The sequence below is a fragment of the Notechis scutatus genome, chromosome 8, assembly GCF_049901735.1.
Source record: "Notechis scutatus isolate UNSWTSFEM ecotype Mainland chromosome 8, rNotScu1.2, whole genome shotgun sequence".
Classification (NCBI taxonomy): domain Eukaryota; kingdom Metazoa; phylum Chordata; class Lepidosauria; order Squamata; family Elapidae; genus Notechis; species Notechis scutatus.
This window is the reverse complement of record NC_142016.1, coordinates 8,385,324-8,406,160: the sequence shown is the minus strand read 5'-3', so window position 1 is coordinate 8,406,160 and position 20,837 is coordinate 8,385,324. Positions and strand designations below refer to the sequence as shown.

At 44.5% G+C, this 20,837-nt stretch overlaps 1 protein-coding gene across 2 annotated transcripts in view; it reads left to right on the top strand.

Moving 5' to 3' along the window:
* LOC113420658 (protein argonaute-1) overlaps positions 1 to 20,837 on the top strand; it is a 79,843-nt gene that overhangs the window by 49,093 nt on the left and 9,913 nt on the right. Inside the window, exons 2-13 of one of the 2 annotated variants that reach the window (XM_087970564.1) lie at positions 963 to 1,152; positions 4,627 to 4,747; positions 6,445 to 6,626; positions 7,065 to 7,201; positions 8,291 to 8,425; positions 11,133 to 11,220; positions 11,861 to 12,008; positions 13,651 to 13,770; positions 14,745 to 14,867; positions 16,046 to 16,179; positions 20,146 to 20,330; positions 20,677 to 20,836. In XM_087970564.1, the coding sequence (XP_087826690.1) occupies positions 963 to 1,152; positions 4,627 to 4,747; positions 6,445 to 6,626; positions 7,065 to 7,201; positions 8,291 to 8,425; positions 11,133 to 11,220; positions 11,861 to 12,008; positions 13,651 to 13,770; positions 14,745 to 14,867; positions 16,046 to 16,179; positions 20,146 to 20,330; positions 20,677 to 20,836 (1,723 nt within the window). The remainder of the gene's footprint in view (positions 1 to 962; positions 1,153 to 4,626; positions 4,748 to 6,444; positions 6,627 to 7,064; positions 7,202 to 8,290; positions 8,426 to 11,132; positions 11,221 to 11,860; positions 12,009 to 13,650; positions 13,771 to 14,744; positions 14,868 to 16,045; positions 16,180 to 20,145; positions 20,331 to 20,676; position 20,837) is intronic. The other variant, XM_087970565.1, reaches the window with a different exon arrangement.

The window sequence follows — 20,837 nt, the reverse complement described above, 5'->3', positions numbered from 1 at the left end:
GAAGGATGGAATGCTGAATTGTTAGGGATATACACCCTAGCAGAACGTGCAACGGCAGTCTAGCAGACAGGCAGATATGTGTGAGATACAAACGTTGTTGTAGCTTACACTCAGTAAGACAGATACACTCTGCAAGTTAAATAGTTTTTATTCCAGCAAGAGTTATAGCATAGTCAAATCAGTCCATATGTCATACACTAAGTTCAGTCAGTCCGGGGTTAATCAGTTTGCAAAGTCCAGTGTCGAAAAAGAGTTCATTAAACTTACAATCAATCAGTCCAGTGATATATCTCTTTTGCAGTCAGAGATATGAAGAAAAATCAAACCCCTTTTCTTCTTTCAGCAAACATGCAGTTTATCACCATCAATCCTTCATTGTCAGCATTCCAGTAAAAGCCAGGGCAAACAGTGAGCTCTCTTGCTCCCTCTTATGGTGATTTTACAACCACACCCAAAAACTTGGTTTACAGTTTAAAGTGATACACACAATCATAGTTTATATATATTATTTTTACCCAAACTAAGTTAGGTAACCAATGTTATTCCTAACATGAATCAGTCTTGAGCTGGTCAGGGTTGAACTCCTGGCTGTGGGCAGAGTTAGCCTGCAATTCTGCATTGTAACCACTGTGCTACCATGGCTCCATAGAAAGTGATTAGGGACACCTTTTCTGTATTGTACTGGCTGGAGGATTCTGGGAATTGAAGTCCAGAAGTCTTAAAAGTTATCAAGGTTGGATATCTATGATCTAGACCGGGGTCCTCAAACTTGGTAACTTTAAGACCCATGGGCTTCAATTCCCAGAATTCCCCAGCCAGAATTCTAGGAATTGAAGTCCACAAGTCTTAAAGTTGCCAAGTTTGGAGACCTCTGATCTGGACACTCTAAAATGTTTTTCAGCTGCTGGATTCTCACATCTCTCTTTCTCTCTCTCCTCCACTTCCAATTGTTGTTTCTTTAGCAGTTGCTGCAGGCACTTACCTGCCACCCCTCCAGCAGGTATTTCAAGCTCCTCGTCGGCCTGGGATAGGAACTGTTGGGAAGCCCATCAAGCTCTTGGCCAATTACTTTGAGGTGGACATTCCCAAAATCGATGTCTATCACTATGAAGTTGACATCAAGCCGGACAAGTGTCCACGCAGAGTCAACAGGTAAGGCAAGTATTAGCATTTAGACATTTCTTCTTCCCTCCAGCCCTCACCAAAAAAACACACCAAACACCTCAGGTGAACATGTTCCTCCTGTTCTAGAGTAGGGTTGTCCAACCTAGGCAACTTTAAGACTTGTGGACTTCAATTCTCAGAATTCTGGGAATTCTGGGAGTTGAAGTCCACAGGTATTAAATGTCCATGGAGATTCCCAGTCATCCAGGTGATGGTTGTCCCAAAGGTGTTCTTTCAAAAGGCAACTGGACTTGCTTGTTTTGCTTGAAGAACTGAAGAAAAGCTTACTGGATGAGAAGCGATATGTCTTCAAGCAAAAGACAAGAAAGTCCAGTTGTCTTTTGGGGGAAAAAAAAACATCTTTGGGACACAGGTCTTCTTAAAGTTGCCAAGGTTGGACACTCCTTCCTGTTCTAGAGGAAGTACCTGTGGGCTGGAAAAGAAAAAGGCACATAGAGGCATCTCTTCCTGCCTGTTGCCAAGTTTTGAGAAGCCCCATTTCTTGGCTGAGCTGTTTTTCAGTCTACCTGGTTGCTTGGCCCTATTCAACTTTGCTATGGCTGGAACGGCTGTTCTTGCTTAGGTTGGCTGGGAGTAAGATGACATTTTTCGATGCTCCATCTCCTGTTAAGCACGGTGTTTGATGTCTCTTCTCCTCCCTCATCATCTCCGGTCATGCTTTGGTGGCTCAGGAGAAAACAGAGCCTTGATCTTCCATCTCCGTTCAGTTTACAGCAGCTGGGTGGAGCTGGCTGTGGTCCCAAGCTTTTAAAATAGCTGCTCTTAGACAGCTGGGCTGCCATTTAAATATCCTCCTTCCTGTAGCGAAATGTTCAAACTTGGGAGGGTCAGAGATCTGAGAGAGCATTATGTGAAAATATGAAGCTTCTCACAGCTTTCTGAAGTCCTAGAGTTGGAAGGATCACGGAGGTCCTTGTTTCCAAGTCTCTTCTCTGTGCAGGAATCTACAGGGAGTCCTTGACTTAGGACGAATCGACCCCCAAATTATGTCCGTAAAAGGTTAAGTTGAGGCGTCATGCACCAGATTTGAAACAACTTATTGTTTTTTTTTTACAATGGTCGTTAAGTGACCTCTGCAGGCATTAAGTGAATCCATTTTCCCCCAATGGATTTTTTTTTGTTTTGTTTTTTTGCCGGAAGTAAATTTCAGAAAGGGGCTAAAATGTCACAAATCGCAGACACATATGGCCGAAAAGGTGAGCCAGTTGGCGGGTTGCCAAGGGTCCAAAACGCAATCAAGTGAACGTGAACAGCTGTTGTAACTCTGAAAATGGGTCATAAGTAACTTTAGGGATGCCTGTCATTATTTGGAATGGTCATTAAGCAACTTAGTAATGGTCATAAGTTGAGTCAAAACAAGCAAGAGGGCAACTGCAATTGCAAAATGTAAGTTGCAGACTCTTCTCACACCCCCTGAGCTGAAAAATCACACAACCCAGTATGATCCAATTTATATATTAAATATATCTGACAGTTACTTGATCAAATAGTCAAAATACTCTAGCTGACCCGGTCAGATAAGCTGGAATTTTAACTTTCTGAATCTGAAAACCATTTGGTGCATGATCATGCTGGTTGGGCTTTATAGGAATTGAAATCCCATGTTAACTGGAAGAGACTAAAGACCAGAGTGGTGGAGTTCAAAGGGACCCCAACGACCATCTAGTCCAATGATGGCGAACCTTTTTGTTGTGGTGTGCCGAAAGCAAGCGCCTGCCGGCATCCACAATGCAATGTCCCCTGCCCCCCTACACATATGCGCGTAACACCTCCCCCCTTACCTGCACTGCGCATGCGCGCACCTTCCAACTGATTTTCGGCCCATTTGAGGCCGTTTTCACTCACCCAGGGGTTCGAGGGAAGCCTCTGCAGCCTCAGGAGGCCGAAAAAAGGGTCTTCTGGAAATACCGGAAGTGTCCGTTTTTAGCCTCTGGAGCCAAGGGGAGGCTGTTTTCACCCTTCTGGAGGCTCGAAGGAAGCCTCTGCAGCCTCGGGAGGCTGAAAATGGGCCTGTTTAGGCACTTCCGGTATTTCCAGAAGGCCCGTTTTTCGGCCTGCAGAGGCTGCAGAGGCTTCCCTCGAGCCTCTGCGAGGGCAAAAATGGCCTCAAACGGGCCGAAAATCAGCTGGGAGGCGCATGCATGCACAGGGCAGGTAAGTTTGGCCGTGGCACTCGTCACGGATCTAGTCCAACCCTCTGCAATGCTCAGGACAATCATGATGAGAGGTGAAGTGGGAGATGAACTGTCCAACCTCTTAAAAATCTCCAGAGATTAAAAAAAAACACACCCTATAATGTCTATAGGTGGACTTCAGTAGGGGAAAAATGTTCATGGTAAATATATTAAATCCTCCGCTCTGCTAATGATTTCATATTTATTATACTTTTTAAAATAGTTTTTTAATTATTACTTGTTAGGACTTTTTTTTCCTTTTTCAACGTCATGCTTTCAAGCTAATTTATGTAGCCATGTTAAAAACCTTACGGATATTCCTCTTTTTCTAAAGTTAGGCAGATTTCTTAACAACAAGTAAATAGTAATAGTCCCTAGACTTACATGGTGCTCCTCAGCAGTCTCTGAGCAGTTTACAACATCAACATATTTTCCCCAATAATTTGGGTCCCCATTTTACCAAACTCCAGGCTGTGGGCAGATTTTTCCTGCGATGCTGCATTCTTAACCACTGCGCCACCAGGACTCATAATTCTGCAGCCTCATTAAAAATCAGGGTTTTGGCTTGCGAAGCAAATACAATATCCTTCCAAATTATTGATTGGCAGTGCAGACTATCAATGTTCCAATGAAACTCCCCATTTCATTCAGCACTCAGAAAAAAGATTCATCCAAGCAAGAATTTATTGAACAAATCATATTGGCCCATCTAGGAAAACCCGAATATGAGAGTTCCGGGCTTTCCCTCCCCAATTGAAATTCACAAACCCATCCCCTGCACCCACCAGTACATCACATGGCCTAATCAACGTCCCAACTGGAGACCTTCTTCCAGACACTCCTTCCCAGGTGCAGAGTAACTTGTCCTTGACTTTATGAGAAGAATGTTGTTGAGTCTAACTTTCTACCACTCTACAAAATCCCCCTTCAGCGGGATTTCCCAGGCATAAAAATGTGGCACCTTTGAGCTTCTAAAAATATGGCTTTCAAATATGACTTCCACTTTGTAAATTCAGTGTGCTTGTGTTTGGCCTGGTTTATGTGCAACAAACAATTGTGTTAAGCCTGCTTTAGATCAAAGCTCCCGTTTTTTCCTTTGCAACCAATGACTTGAGAAATAGTGGATTTTTTTTCCCTTGGACTCTCGGTTCTAATCACTTTAGCTTCCTAGCAGAATTATATTTAAACGTGTCTTTCTAGCTTTTCCTTTTTCTTTCCTCCTCTCCCCGTCCGATGTCTGTCTGTTGCTTTTTTTTTATTTTTGCAGGGAGGTTGTGGAATATATGGTACAACACTTCAAACCTCAGATCTTTGGAGACCGGAAACCGGTGTACGATGGAAAGAAGAACATCTACACTGTTACAGCTCTACCTATTGGAAACGAAAGGGTAAGGAGTTAAAAGTCAAGTGCAAAACCTTTTAGATTCAAACTAGGTTGTCTTAACAGTGCAACAGGTTCTGAACGTACTGGAGCTACTCTGAGCTTAATATTCTTCTGATGTGGTCAGAACATTTCTGTAAGTGTGGAATGGCCTGCTTCTAACTCAGAAAGTGATGAATTCAAAGTGTTTCCCATTGGGGAAAAAGGGGGTGAGACAAATGAAACAAACAAAATGTTTAAATGTTATGATATTTGTGCCGTTACTTACCCAGCACATCTAAATTATTGTCATGCCCCTGTTGGAATCTGATTCTGAGGGGGAGGTCGAGCAATTGACAGGGAGTGGGAGTGTGGCTGCGGTGGCTGTGGAAGAAACTGGGGAAGGGCACAGTCCAGCTGGACATTCAGAGGAAGACCCAGGGCCATCCCCTCTTCATCCCAAGGGCACGCAGGGAGGAATGGAGAAGGGAACAACGTGAGTTACGTGGTTTACAGGGAAAGAAAGGGCCCTGATCCCCTTCATTAGCTGCAGCTGGGAAAACTGTTCAAAAAGGCAAACTACACACAGCAAAGTTGTTGGAAGCAAAGCGTGCATCATCTTTGTTTGTCAAGTCTTATCTGGGTTCTGGCGTCCTCCCAACTGTGTGTGTTTCCTTATCTTTTGAAGTCTTCAATTCCTTATCCTGTTCTATTTCATTAATTGCTGCAGCGTGGTTTGTGTTGGTTTTTATTTATAATTAATATGTACTTTGGGTTCGGATGGAATTTCTTCCCTTTAAAAACTGTTCTTGGGAGAGTTTTTTCTCCAGCCGAAGATAACTGGACATTGGCAGCCAAGTTGGAGGTATTAAAGGGACTTTACCTACTTTTGTGACTTTGTTGCTTTTGTGCCACACCCTGGGTCATCACAATTATATTAAAGTAACCAAAAATACCTTTACAATTCCCAAGGCATGTCGCAACTTTTGAGCACCCCTAATGTTTGGAAATTGAAAGTTGAAAAATTTGACACGCCCTAAAATTTAGACAAACCTTAGTGTTCTTTTTCTGAAAGCAAGAAATATTTGCATATCTGAAGTCCTGGACACGATGATATCATAGTTAAGATATTAAATTAGGAAGAGATTGATCCACTCAGCCATTGAAACTCACTCTCAGCGTGCTCACCCTGAGACCAATTTTTACCTCATGGTGTTTATGTGGGGAAAAAAAAATCAAAGGAGGAAAGATGGGAATCTAACAAATAACCACAGATACACTTTGAGTTACAACTGGTCACATTTACGTCAGTTTGCAGTGTCCCGTGGTCACATGACCATATTTTAGGACAATTTTGCTGAAAACTGAAAACTTCCAATGGTTCTCTTAACCTCCACTGTAAAAATAGTTCGTCAAAGTGGGTTGCCCACATGACTGACCCATTTTATGACCATTACAGGTTATGACCATGGTGGGAAGCCTCCATTATGATAATATGTCGAGGACCACCTGTAATAGCATGTGTGCTTCCTTGTTGTTTCTTGTTTGCAGCATGGGACTGTGATAAAAACAAACAGATTTTTGTTTTTTTTCAAGAGAGTTCTAGGTTTAAAATTTGAATTGTTCCAGGAATATGCAAAGCAGGTGACAGCAAGTTGACATTTTTGGATTAGGGGAAGGAAGCCAAAATTCAAGGGTTCATGTTGTTTCCTTGGTCTTTTGCAGGTTGATTTTGAGGTGACAATTCCAGGGGAAGGCAAAGACCGAATATTTAAGGTCTCCATTAAATGGATGGCCATTGTGAGTTGGCGGATGCTCCATGAAGCTCTAGTGAGCGGGCAAATCCCTGTTCCTTTGGAATCTGTCCAGGCCCTTGATGTCGCCATGAGACACCTGGCTTCCATGAGGTAAAATCTGATTCATATTTTTTCAACACGAACACCAAGAAGATGCTCATAACTAGCTTGAGATGTGTCTGTTATCATTACTCACTTCCATTCAGTAATCCATTGACCGAACATTTCTCATGTTGTAATTTATTTATTTTTTTGGCCAGGGTGGGGGAATGACACCATGAAAAAGATCAAAAAATCCCAGAATGTTTAGGGGAGGAAAGGACAAAATAAGAGTTCACTTGTGTAGATTTCATTGAAATGTGATAAAACCACCAGTATTCTATGTTTCAATAATTTCTAGATATAGAGACAGGATCTGGGCTTTGCATCTCCTTAGAAGAAGATAACAAAATGAGAAAAATATTGTTTCTGTTGGGCCTCAACTGAAATCAAAGTTGTGAGCTTTCATGAGCACGTAACATGGTTCCCTCTTTCTAATGATCTTCCCAGGTACACTCCAGTGGGGCGTTCCTTCTTCTCTCCCCCTGAAGGATACTATCACCCTCTGGGAGGAGGTCGGGAGGTCTGGTTTGGCTTCCATCAGTCTGTCAGACCCGCTATGTGGAAGATGATGCTTAACATAGATGGTAATGATACTTACAACCCTCCCCGTCCACTCACTCCTTACCCGGCAAACTTGCCTGCTAAATTGCTATTTTTCCTTTTTCCGACCTCAGGTGTTCTGCTGTGCCGGGAGATTTAGGTTAGCTAGGAAGCAGGAAATGGCTGGATTTCTTGCTTTCTGGCTAGTCTTTAGATCTTTGGCTCTGCTTTTAAGCCCAGCCGAACCTCCCTTAGGACTGAAGGTTCTATTATTCAGTGCAGACTCACAGCAAGCAAATTTGAGAGACTGAGCTAGCCGATGGCAGATAGATAGAATGATTCTGTGAGCAACTCAATCTTCCTGCCTGCTTTGCCTGATTTTGGGTAAAAGTTCTTTTTTTATAAAAAAATTCAATATTTACATGCATGGTGTGTTGCGAGTTAATTTTATGAGTTTGCTTGCAAGCAAATTTTATGTGACAGACTGAGCTAGCCAATGGCAGATAGATAGATTTCTGAATGAATCTGTGATTCTGTGAGCAACTCAATCTGCCTGCCTGCTTTGCCTGATTTTGGGTAAGAGTTGCTCGTTTTTTATAAAAAAAAATCAATATTTATATCAATATTTATAATATTTACATACAAGCCATGCCCAGCCCGGTCATATGACCACCAAGCCACACCCACAAATTAGGCCATGCCCACAGAACTGGTTAGTGGTCCCTGGGATTTAAAATTATGAGTTTGGTGGTCCTGAGGCCCAAAAGGTTGGCGATCCCTGTTCTAGAAGTCGTGGTTGATTAACTCTTCTAGAAGTTAGAGAGTAGGCTTTGATTCCATAGTCATTGACATTATAGAAGAATAAATTATGCATCTGTTACTAAAAGAAATCATTAAAAATGTTCAGAGCCTGGAGGAAGAACTTTTCATTGAGGGCATCTTGTTGGTATTAAGAATTTGAAAAGGTAGAGCAAAAGAATTAAGGCGCTTAATTATTAATTCTTATAAGATGTTGGATAAGAATTATAAAATTGTAGATACCCTGCAAGGGTAGCTGTAGACTGGTTAGTTTGAACAAGGGTGTTCAAACAGTTGCAAGTCATGACATTGTTGTGATTCATGTGCACCTTTAGTGTCTGCCACGGCGTTCTACAAGGCCCAGCCGGTGATTGAATTCATGTGTGAAGTGTTGGACATCCGGAACATCGACGAGCAGCCAAAGCCCCTGACTGACTCTCAGAGGGTTCGGTTCACAAAGGAAATCAAAGGTAAATCATAAAGGCAGGGGGAATTTCACAGAGGACAGCAGAGATTTGCCTGGCAATTGACTTGAATTTATTTATTTTAGATCATTTATATTGACGCTACTCGCCCATGGTGACGCTAGGCAGCTTACAAAGGCATAAAAACACCATATTATAGAAATAAAAAGTAAGAAAAAGAAAAAGAACAAAAAAAGAAAAATTCTCACCATCCATCCCGGTGACAACAAACATTCCTACTAATCTAACTTCATGGGCTTCCTCCCACTTTGGGTTCCCCAGGCCTGCTGTCAGAACCACATCCAGGCGGCTTACAAAGATATAAAAACCATATAAAAGAAATACAAAATAATAAAAAGAAAAATAATAACCAAACAACCCCCTCACTGCCCCCGGGTGACAACACACATTCATACCAGCCATTTAATGGGGTCCCCCCTGCTCTGGGTTCCCCAGGCCCGCTGGCATTCAGCGACTTCCAAATGAGTGGGGGCCAGTCTAATCTCTTCGGGGTGGGTGGGGAGATGATAATGAATGCCCCCTCACCAACAAAAATCTTGAGATGGATACAGCATGCCAGCTGAGATTTCTACTTGGTGTTTTCCTGAACTTGTATAAAATCCTGAACTGTTGAACGCAGATAGTCCTTGGTACTTACCTTTATCAGTCAGAGTTATGACTTAACCTGGAAAAAGGGAATTATGACCCAGTTCTAAAATTGTGACAGTTCCTCCCTCCCCACAGTCACTTGAAGGCACTTCAGGCACCTGCGACACAATGGGGATTTTGCAGTAACCTGCCACGCCCAAGCCACTCCCACAAAACCAGCAGTAAGAAAATTTGTATCCCACCACTGAACGCAGCTGCATGACCTTTGTAGTGTCCCACAGTCATGGGACCACATTTTATGATGCCTTGCCGATAACCACAAGTTGCTTTCAGTTTTTGGTAAAACCATGTCATAGCAAGCAACTGTTTCACTGACTGACCACAGGGTTCATTTAATGACTGCTGGGGGTGGGGGGAGGTCATAAAGTCGGGTTGATCATGTGAGCATTCGGATTTATTACCATCACAAACATGTCAAGGATTATCTGTAGTGGAAGAAGAAGGAAGAGAGAACAAAATTGCTTCAGATTCTTCTGAGCATGGCGAGAGCTTTGGAAAGAATAGCCAGGATCGGGACCACAGCTTTCTCTTTGCAAAAAAAGGGGTGAGTGGCAAAGATGCCCTCTGCGACTCTTGAAAACCCATGCAAGGCATCAAGATTCACACCAGGTTCTTCCTCCTCATATATGGGCATATTTATAGTACAGCAATAGAGCTCTTCTAAGCTTCTACCTTTCTTCCTTCCCACTTAAGCAGTGGAATCTTAAACATTTTGGCAGTGGAAAGAAATTAGCAATAGCACTTAGAGCAAGAGTCTTCAAGCTTGCAATTTAAGACTTGTGAACTTCAACTCCCAAAATTCCTGAGCTAACATGACTGGAGGACGAATTCTGGGAGTTGAAGTCCACAAGTCTTAAAGCTGTCGAGTTTGAAGAACCCTGACGTAGACTATATACTACCCCATAGTGCTTTATAGCAGCCTCTGGGTGGTTTACAATGTCATATTGCCCCCCTAACATCTGGAAATGTTCTCAGAAGGAAGGAAAGCTGAGTCAACCTTGAGCTCCATCAGGATAAAACTCCAAGCTGTGGGCAGAGTGAGCCTGCAATACTGCATTCTAACCATTGGATTATGGGGATACCTGCTTGAATGGGAAGGCCTCTGTGTGAAAATAAGCGAACAGAGGGAGATAGTAGAGAATTATATGTGTGAAAAAGAATTATCTCATGCCACAGTCATTCCCTGTTCCGCCCACCACCATCACTCGCACGTCAACCAGAAATGTAGGAATGTTCCTGATTACCTTTTTTTATTTTTCTCCACCAATTTGTATTTCATCTTTTTCTTTTTAACTGACATGAGAAGTGCTGGTTCTGGATTGAATTAAAAATTAAGATTATTTCTAAGTCGGCAAGGCTTTCTTATCATCAGTTTGATTCTGTGGACCGATGGTGTTCGGAAAGCTTGGGCGCATTCTTGTTTTTTTTTTAAAAGTGTATTTATTGGAGTATGGGAGTTGGATTGTTTTTTTTTTTGGGGTTATTTACCTTCTCAGTCCAAAATAAATTCTGAGGGTAATTGCTTAGTTATTTCCTGTTAATAATGAAATAATTCATCAGCAACATGAATTCCAGAATAAGCATTTTTTTAAATCTGTAGAGTACAGATTGTAAAATAAGCAAGTGTAAAAATATTTTTAATATCTAATTCTATCAACTGATGGAATCCCACCACTTTCTGATAACTTTGCTGTCATATTCCAGTTTTAGTGCATGTAATAATAATTGCCTAAATTGGGTACTGAGGAAAATATGTTGAATATAAACATGATTAAGGAATCGTTCTTTTGTGAAGTATTCTGATTAAAAAAAAACTTGTAATTTCAGAGTTGTGCAAGAATGGATCTCTGAATAGAATAAGTGTTTGTAATTGTTGAAATCAGAACTTTACAACTTCTATTCATTAAATGCTCACTGGGTTGTAATTTTAATGGAGAATCTTATGAACTAAAATGGAATAACTAAAATAGAATGGAGGTAGGAGGCAGCTTTGAATGAAACCAAAACTATAATTCCTTGTAAACTTAATCTTCTCTTTCACTAGGTTTGAAAGTGGAAGTTACTCACTGTGGACAAATGAAGAGGAAATACCGCGTCTGTAATGTCACTCGGCGTCCAGCTAGTCACCAAACGTAAGGCAGGAGCAGTAGAGTGAAGAAACATAGGCAGGTAGTCCTCGTTTAGTGACCACAGTTGGGACCAGCAGGTCAGTTGTTCAGCAAAGTGAACATGAAACCACAACTGTGCTTATAACCTTCCTTTAGCTTTGCTTTGCTTTATGGATCCGCGAAGGTCATAAATGCAGATGTCGGTGGCAAAGTTTTTTTTTATCACTGTCATAACTGCAGACGGTCACTATCCGAGGCAGTTGCTTAACGAGGACTACCTGTACCAAGAACACAAACTCTGCCTTTTACACTCGTGCGTGCCATTTTGTAAGGTGAGCTTGTGTTGTGATAATGCAATACAGGTTTTGTCCTTTGGATGCCCTGGTGCAGGGGTTCCCCAACCCTCCAGTCCGTGGACGGGTGTCAGTCTGTGGCATGCCAGCAACCAGCCTGCACAAACAAGCAAAGACCCATCTGTGGGATGCAAGCAGCAAGCAAAACTATGCCCCCTTCGGTCCACGGAAAACCTCTCCATAGAAGTGCGCAAAAGATTGGGTCCTCTGTCCTGGGGGTGTTTGTCTGGAGCCCTCTGAGGAGTGAAGCTGAATCTTTTTTCGTCTGTGGGCATTGGGTCTCTAAGGTTGCTCTGGTTCTCTTTGTACAGGTTCCCCTTGCAGCTGGAGAGCGGACAAACCGTGGAATGCACCGTTGCACAATACTTCAAACAGAAGTACAACCTGCAGCTGAAGTACCCCCACCTGCCCTGTCTTCAAGTCGGCCAAGAGCAAAAACACACCTATTTGCCTCTGGAGGTAAAAAAAAAGCATGTGCCCTGGGGCTGGGCTGGTGGTAGTTCTGTGCAGGGATCATGGAGGGTAATCCCCGTACAGAACCTACTAATGCAGTCATTACTCTGTTCTTTGCTCTGACCCCTTCTGTCTTCATGTGGTGGAATGTAGTCTGGATTCCCAAGAGAGAATGAGAGATTCTCTAATTTGTAATTAGAGATTCAGAATAATGTCAGCTGGTGCTCCGTTCAAAATCCAAGAAAGAAATACTTAGGCTCTTGTAATTAGAGAAAAGGTATCTTTTACTGGAAGTCAAGTGGTAGCAACAAGAAAATTCTGAATCTGGGGAAATAGGCACGTACATCACATATATCAAGGGAGTGAAATGTTCCCACCCCCAATAGTTCAAACGGTTCTTCCAAATAAAAGTTGTGAACCTCATCATGTGGACATCTCCAGGTGGTTATGATTAGTTGACCTTGGCTTACTCAGATAAAGGTTTGCAGTTGTGCAGAGAAGAGAAAGCTAAGCAGGAATTAGAAACCGTCTCCAGTTTATACAATATCAGTTAGTAACACTTTCAGCTCACGTCCCATACTTCCCTCACGTTTTCCCCTTCCACCACCCCCGTTACTCATGACAGCCAAAAAGAAGCAAAGGAAAGGAGGAAGATCTTGAAGGCTGACAGGGGCTGCATTCCAGAGAAGCAAGTCCCAAAGGTGCTTTTTCAAAAGACAAACTGGCCTGTCTTTATTTTTCCTTGAAGACGTTTCACTCCTCATGCAAGAAGCTTTTTTGATTCAGAACTGAAGAAGCTTCTTGGATGAGAAGCAAAATGTCTTCAGGGAAAAACAAAGAAAGTCCAGTTGTTGTTTGAAGAAGCACCTTTGGGACAACCATGACCTGGATGGCTGAGAATCTCCAGAGACAAGAGATAGCAAAGTTTAGATAGTTTGATTGGGAGGAAGAACGTCAAGACAGCTCCTCCTTAGAAGTTCTCAAAGTCTTTAATGATACAGGTAGTTGCTTTAGTTTCGCAAGATTTCTGTCTATAATGATTGCTCCCTATTAGTATCAAATAACTTTATGCAGCAATATGGTCACTAAGCAGTGATATATATTAAAAGGTGAATATGAAAACACATACGTGTCTATTTGGAAATGCAAATATAAGATCTATAACAAGCAATAAGAATGAATGAAATACAGGAGATAAAAATACAATAATAATTGAAGTAATACAAAAATGCAAGTGAGTACATAAATCAGAATGTTCTATTAGTATTTTTATTGCTGCTGATGATCTTGTCAAAGTGGTTGTGTGGGAGAGTGATGCTTTCTGGAACTAGCTAACTCTACGCTATCATGCAACATGTTGGATTTTGGCTCAGCATGTTGTGTGAATCTAATCTTCGTGGTTTGTAAACCCTAATTTGTAGCTGAGTTCGCTGTGTGGGCTTCGGGAACAGGAGCATGTCCAGCAAAGTGAAACTAAGCAAATCAACTCTTAATGTGATGCGTTGTCCCAACAAGTTTTGTTTTCCTCAAAGCAGGGTCTGGACGATACACAAAACCCGAAATCATCATTGTTTTCATCCCCTTTTGAGTTCAAGGAAAGGTGGTCGCTTTAAACAAATACCTGCCTCCTCCTTACCCATTTTTCCAGGTGTGTAACATTGTGGCTGGCCAGCGGTGCATCAAAAAACTAACGGACAATCAGACGTCTACCATGATCAAAGCTACAGCACGGTCTGCTCCTGACAGGCAAGAAGAAATTAGCCGCTTGGTAAGTACCACTTCCTTTCGTCGGAACCATGCAAGAATGGGAGGTCACCTTTTTTGTGTTAGCCTGAGGTTGGTAGGAAGCTCAGAGCTGTGTGCTGCTGTAATTCACAGACATGATATTCTTCCGATTAAAATCGGAATTCCGATTTTTTGGGGAATCGCCCCCCCCTTTCCCCCCCTTCTTCTCCTCCTTCCCCTCCCCTCGGAGGCCCGAGTCAGGAGTTGCTACCGCTGGCGCGGCTCTGCGTGGCTCCAGTCCCACGTTGCCTCAGGAAGGGAAAGGCAAAAAGGAAGAGCCGCGGCGGCGCTTTGCAACGGCAGCAGCGGCTCCTGGTTTTGCTTTTCCCTTCCCGAGGCAACGCGGGACTGGGCGCGCGAGCCGCGCCGGCGGTAGCAACTCCTGACAGCCCCAGCCAGATACCTGAGCGGAGCCCAGGCGGGCGGTGCGAGCGGAGCCCAGGCGGGCGGGTGCGGCGGAGCCCGGGCGGGCGGGTGGTGCGAGCGGAGCCCGGGCGGGCGGGCGGTGGCGAGGCCGCTGAGCGGCAGGAAAAGGGAGCTGGGCAGCGATTTCTTGGCGCGCGGTGGGGGGTCTCTTTTGGCCGGCCCCAATTTTTTTTTCAGAGGGGAATATCATGCCTGAATTCAGAAGGAAGAGAGTGCAGGAGTTTCATTCTTGGCTCTGGCTAATAACATACCAGCTGTGTACACTTCAGTGTACATGTGGTCCGCATTTTAGAACTATTCACGTAACTGCTGTTCAAAATTACCATGCTGCTGAAAAAGTGACTTATTACCAGTCAAACCTGGCAACTTTAACATAGGTGGACTTCAACTCCCCACAATTCCTCAGCCAACATGGCTGGCTGGGGAATTGTGGGAGTTGAAGTCCACCCATCCTAAAGTTCCAAAATTGAGAAATACTGCCCTAGAGAAGACTTTCTTGTTTGAAAACTTCAACCTCCCTTTGTCTTGTAGATGAAAAATGCCAGTTATAACCTGGACCCATACATACAAGAGTTTGGCATAAAAGTGAAAGATGACATGACTGAAGTGACTGGGAGGGTCTTGCCAGCCCCGATTTTACAATATGGAGGCCGGGTGAGTAGTAAGGAACCCTCTGGGCTGCTTTTATTCACAAGCACTACTGGAGCCTGAGATGTTTATTTGTTAACTCATATCAATCCATCCTTCAGAAACTTGGAGTAGCAGGTAGCTTTCTGAGACCCTTAGCCAGGGGTCCCCAAACTTGGCAACTTTAAGACTTGTGGACTTCAACTCCCAGCATAGCTGGCTGGAGAATTCTGGGAGTTGAAGTCCACATGTCTTAAAGTTGCCAACTTTGGAGACCTCTGTGATCTTAGAAAAGTTAACAGAAGGGAAAGAAGTTTCTATTTCTCTTAAGGTAAAGGTTCCCCTCGCACATACACGCTAGTCGTTTCTGGCTTTGTGGGTCGGTGTCCATCTCCATTACAAAGCCAAAGAGCCAGCGCTGTCCGAAGACGTCTCCGTGGTCATGTGGCCAGCATGACTAAACGCCGAAGGTGCAAAGGGCTCCCTATTTTTCTACTTGCATTTTTACATGCTTTCGAACTGCTAGGTTGGCAGAAGCTGGGACAAGTAATGGGAGTTCACTCCATTACGCGGCGCTAGGGATTTCGAACTGCCAAACTGCTGACCTTTCTGATCGACAAGCTCAGCGTCTTAGCCACTGAGCCCCCACGTCCCTTCTATTTCTCTAGAAGCATCTTTTTTTTAAAAAAAAAATTCTTCCCTAGCAAATCATAGAATCGTAGGACTGGAAGGGATCTCGGAGGTTTTCTATTCCAGGGGTCTCCAAGCTCCATGCCGCAGCCCACTACTGGGTCTGCTTAGTCAAGACAGAATAAGGCAGACTTAGGCTATCCCAGTCAAATGCTTGTGTAGTCCATTTTTGAAAATCTCACTAAAGGAATGCCCACAACCCTAGAAGGCCAGCTATCCCTCCCCACAAGCCAAAATCTTTGAGCTATGGATTTTGTCAGGCAGAAAGGAATAGGATCACACAATAAGTTACAGATAAGATTCTTTGCTCAAGTCTATATACAAGAATCTAGTCAGCCAACTAAATTGGGGCTAGATAGGAGCCAGCAGAATTCAAGGGGGGGGGGCTGGACTTTGGATCACTTGTGGCAACATGATGACTCCAGCCTGATTCCTCTCTTGGTTGCCGCCCCAGGCTCTGCCACTCCTTCTCCTACAGTTCTTTTTTTTATTTTTAAAGCATTTTCCTCCCACAGAACCGCGCCATCGCCACGCCCAATCAGGGGGTCTGGGATATGCGAGGGAAGCAGTTCTACAATGGGATCGAGATCAAAGTGTGGGCCATCGCCTGCTTTGCCCCTCAGAAGCAGTGCAGAGAAGAAGTGCTGAAGTGAGTGAGTGGGAGTGCGTGGGAAGGGGGAAGAAATGAAGGAGCTCCTAGAAGGAGCAGAAGGAGTTGACCTCGTCAGCTCAAGCCAGGCCTGGAACACACCCTGTTTTGAAAAACTGGGTAGATAACTGCTGGTTAAAAGAGGCAGGTTGCGGTTGCATAAAAATAGGGCAAGGGTGTCAGCCACAACAGAGTATCTGGAAGCAATTTAACTCTCAAATATGCCCTGGTGCCCAGCATTAAACAAAATAGTAGTTGCAATAGAAGATAATATTTGTAGCTCAGGGTTAAAATGAAAGGTCCTGGTGCTCTCTGAGCTTGGATGTTTTTCTTGCAGGTGTTTCATTACCCAACTAGGTAACATCATCAGTGCTAATAATGTAACCTAGTGGGGTAGTGAAACATCAGCAAAAAAACCAGCGAGAACACCAAGGAATAATTCCTTTGTAATAGCTTGGGTGGGTGGGGGGAGAATTACAGTTCTTGCTGGCTGGAATGTCAAACGTGGCAAGATGGCTGGGTTCTTACACGGGATATCCAAGATTCCACACGAAAACAGTTGTAAAATTAAAGGTTTACTGATTTTCATCATTTTTTTGAGATTTAAAGACACCCTGTTCTGTCTTGCCTTTCCTCTTTCAGAAAAGATGAAAGAGTACACACCCACACAAATACAGGCAGGCAAGCTGGCTCGGACTTCACAGAGTTAATTCTTTAGAACTGATAATATTCTTGGCATTCCACCACGTCCTGCCTGCCAAGTCTGAACTGATAGCAAATAAAATTTTACTCACAGAAAATCACAAGGCAGTCCACAAAGAAAATCTGAAGTAAGGTTAAACTTTGTCCTGAACAAAGTTTCAGGAGAAAACACACCCACTTTTATCCCCTGTGGGGTGTGGCTCAATGACTCTGACCCTCCCACACCTCCTACGTTGCTGCTCACGTTTCTCCCTACGACGCTGCTTAGGATTGAGCCAACACTCTTCCTCTTTACTTCCTGTCAGGGGCTGGTCCGATATGCCTTCCTCCTGATTAATCTCAGGCTGTTCCTTTCGGTTGTCTGCTGGAACCTGAGGCATTACCAGGGAGGAAGCTCCTTGAGAGGAAGGCATTCCCAGTTCCTCCCAGTTCCTACTCCTCATCTTCCAGGTCCTCTTCCTCTGACAGCATAGGCTCAGGAATCGGGGCCACAACACTATCCCCCACCGCAGGGCCCTTCCCCCGAGTCTGACAGTCAGGATGTGGTCGCAAGGGGAAATGGTCATGGAACATCTGTATAAGGTCCGGGGCATGGATCATGGAAGCATTCACCCAGGAGAGGGCCTCCGGCCCATCCCCCTGCCTCTCGATCAAATACTGGAACCGCCCTTTCAGCCAGCAGGAATCCCTAATGCTAGCCACCTTGCCTTCTACTGCGCCATCTTCACCGGGCGCATGTGGTGGATCAACAGCTGTGGGACGTTGGAGATAACACGAAGGGGCGTCAGGGACCAAAAGGGAACAGTGGAAAACTGGATGAATTCGCATGGAGCGCGGTAGAGTCAGTCGATAGGCTACGGGGTTGATGACCGCCTCGATGGGAAATGGGCCGATAAACCGATGGTCCAGCTTCTTTATCAGGCGGTTGACCTGAAGATGTTTTGTGGATAACCACACACGGTCTCCTACAGCCAGCGGAGGCGTTGCCCGTCGAGAGCGATCTGCGAACCACTTGTAATCTTCCTTGGCCTGTATCAGTTGCTGCCGAACTAACTGCTGAACTGAGTGAAGTTCCGAAAGGAATTCCCGGGTCTCGGTAACAGGGGAATCTGATAGTGTCAAAGGGAAGAACCGCGGATGGTACCCCACATTTGCGTAAAATGTTGTCATTTGGGTGGAGGTGTGCTGGGAGTTGTTGAATGCAAACTCCGCCAGAGGGAGATAATCAGCCCAGTTGTTCTGCCATTGGTTTACAAAACAACGCAAGTATTGCTCAAGAATGCCAATGATCTTCTCCGTCCCCCCATCAGTCTCTGGATGGTGCGCCGATGACAAGCACACCTGCACCTGTAACGCGGTCATCAAGCTTTTCCAAAATTGGGCTGTAAATTGTACACCGCGGTCAGAAACTACCCTGTCTGGCAAACCATGGAGCCGAAAAACATGCTGCAAGAACAAATGGGCAGTTGTACGGGCCATTGCCACGACACATTGGGTGACCCGGGGCACTGTTAGCACAGGGCGCTGTGGTACAGATGCAGATGGCTGCTCCTGGACGGTGCGACGGTTCTTTCACCGTTGGAGATGTGCGTCGATGCGCAAGCATTGCACCACCAGAGCGTCGAGGGTCGGGGCCGCTTCCACTCGAACTAACTCGTCCTGCAGTTCATCTGACAGGCCATCCTGTAAGGCATCCATTAACGCTGCGTCATTCCAGTTGGAGTCCAGGCACAAAAGTTGAAATTCAGAAATAAACTCTTGCAGGGGCGCCTCCCTTGACGAAGGTCCTTAAGACGCCTGGCTGCCGTCTGCACTCGTATGGGGACTTCATACATGTGGCGCATGTGTTGCTAAAAACCCTGGTAATTAGTTAATGGGCTGTTCTTGAGCAACAGAGGTATGGTCCATCTGGCGGCTGAGCCAGAAAGGAGGCTTATCACAAACCCCACCCGAGCCCGGTCATCTGGGAAATCCTCTGGCCTCATACCCATAAATAACTGGCACTGTCCCATGAAAGCCGGGAACATCTCAGGCTGCCCAGAAAACTTATCTGGCACAGCCACCGGGCATTTCCGATGGGGAGGGGTAGGAGGAGCTGCATGAGCCTGCAGCAAAGCAAGTTGGGCTGTTAATTGAGCCACTTGCTGTTGTAGAGTTTGATTTTCATCTTGCAGCTGTTATTGAAACTGCTGCTGGTGGTCCATCTTAGGTAAAAGATGGTTTAAGTCAGGTACGGGACAAAAATGTTCAGTCTCGCCTTTCCTCTTTCCGAAAAGATGAAAGAGTACACACACACACACACACACAAACACAGGCAGGCAAGCTGGCTCGGACTTCACAGAGTTAATTCTTTGGAACTGATAGTATTCTTGGAATTCCACCACGTCCTGCCTGCCAAGTCCGAACTGATAGCAAATAAAATTTTACTCACAGAAAATCACAAGGCAGTCCACAAAGAAAATCTGAAGTAAGGTTAAACTTTGTCCCGTACAAAGTTTCAGGAGAAAACACTCCCACTTTTATCCCCTGTGGGGTGTGGCTCAATGACTCAGCTCACTCTCTGACCCTCCCACACCTCCTACGTTGCTGCTCACGTTTCTCCCTATGACGCTGCTTAGGATCGAGCCAACACTCTTCCTCTTTACTCCCTGTCATCAGGGGCTGCTCCGATATGCCTTCCTCCTGATTAATCTCAGGCTGTTCCTCTCGGTTGTCTGATGGAACCTGAGGCACTACCAGGGAGGAAGGTCCTGGGGAGGAAGGCATTCCCAGTTCCTCCTCCTCATCTTCCAGGTCCTCTTCCTCTGACAGCATAGGCTTGGGAATCGGGGCCACAACACATCCCCTATGGATGATATGCAAAATCTTACACATTGCTTATGCATAGAAGCTTCCAGGTTGAAACTGTAGGTTGTCCAGATAAGGATCTGTCTCTGCTCGGATTAGATCATGTTCAGCTCAATAGAGAATGATTTGCTGGAAACAAGCTTATTTCCTGTCTTCCCAAAGGAAAATAATTCACAAAGTATGGGAATATTGATACAATACATTCACTCTCAACTTTGGTAAGGTTAAGATGTGTGGACTTCTAGGGAATTCTGGGAATTGAAGTCCCCACATTTTAATCTTTTTAAATATACCAAATAGTAACCCCTACCCGTTTCTATAGCAATAACCAAACTGTTTCCTCCTGAGTGGTGGCATATCAGTTGTGGAAAATTCATCTACGCTCTTCTGATCCGACTTCCTGTTTTCTTTGGATAGGAACTTTACGGACCAGCTGCGCAAAATTTCTAAGGATGCAGGGATGCCAATCCAGGGCCAGCCTTGCTTCTGTAAATATGCCCAAGGTGCTGACAGTGTGGAGCCCATGTTCCGACACCTTAAAAACACATATTCAGGACTCCAGCTCATCATCGTCATCCTGCCGGGAAAGACCCCAGTGTACGGTATGTCATCAGAATGGGTGGTCAGGAAGAGCATTTGAGAAGTGTAGTCTTTATTTACTACTTACCTGTTCTGGCTGTGGAATTCTGGCAGTTGAAGTCCACCCATCTTAAAGTTGCCAAGGTTGAAAAACACTACATTAATCTAACCAACTTGTAGTATTAAAAAGTTTGGAGCATCTCAAGATTTCTCTATTCCTTACGGGACTTTGACTTTATTCTCCACCGTGTTAACTGAGGTTTTCCTAAAGGGAGCTGCTTCGGCCAAACTTGTAGTATTAAAAAGTTAAACAAGAACCGTCCTTTTGTGACGGCCCCTGATCTCTGATGCTCTGTTCTTTCCCTGCAGCGGAGGTGAAGCGTGTAGGGGACACTCTTCTGGGCATGGCCACTCAGTGTGTGCAGGTCAAAAACGTGGTGAAGACTTCCCCCCAGACTCTTTCCAACCTCTGTCTCAAGATCAATGTTAAACTTGGGGGAATTAACAATATCTTGGTGCCCCATCAGCGG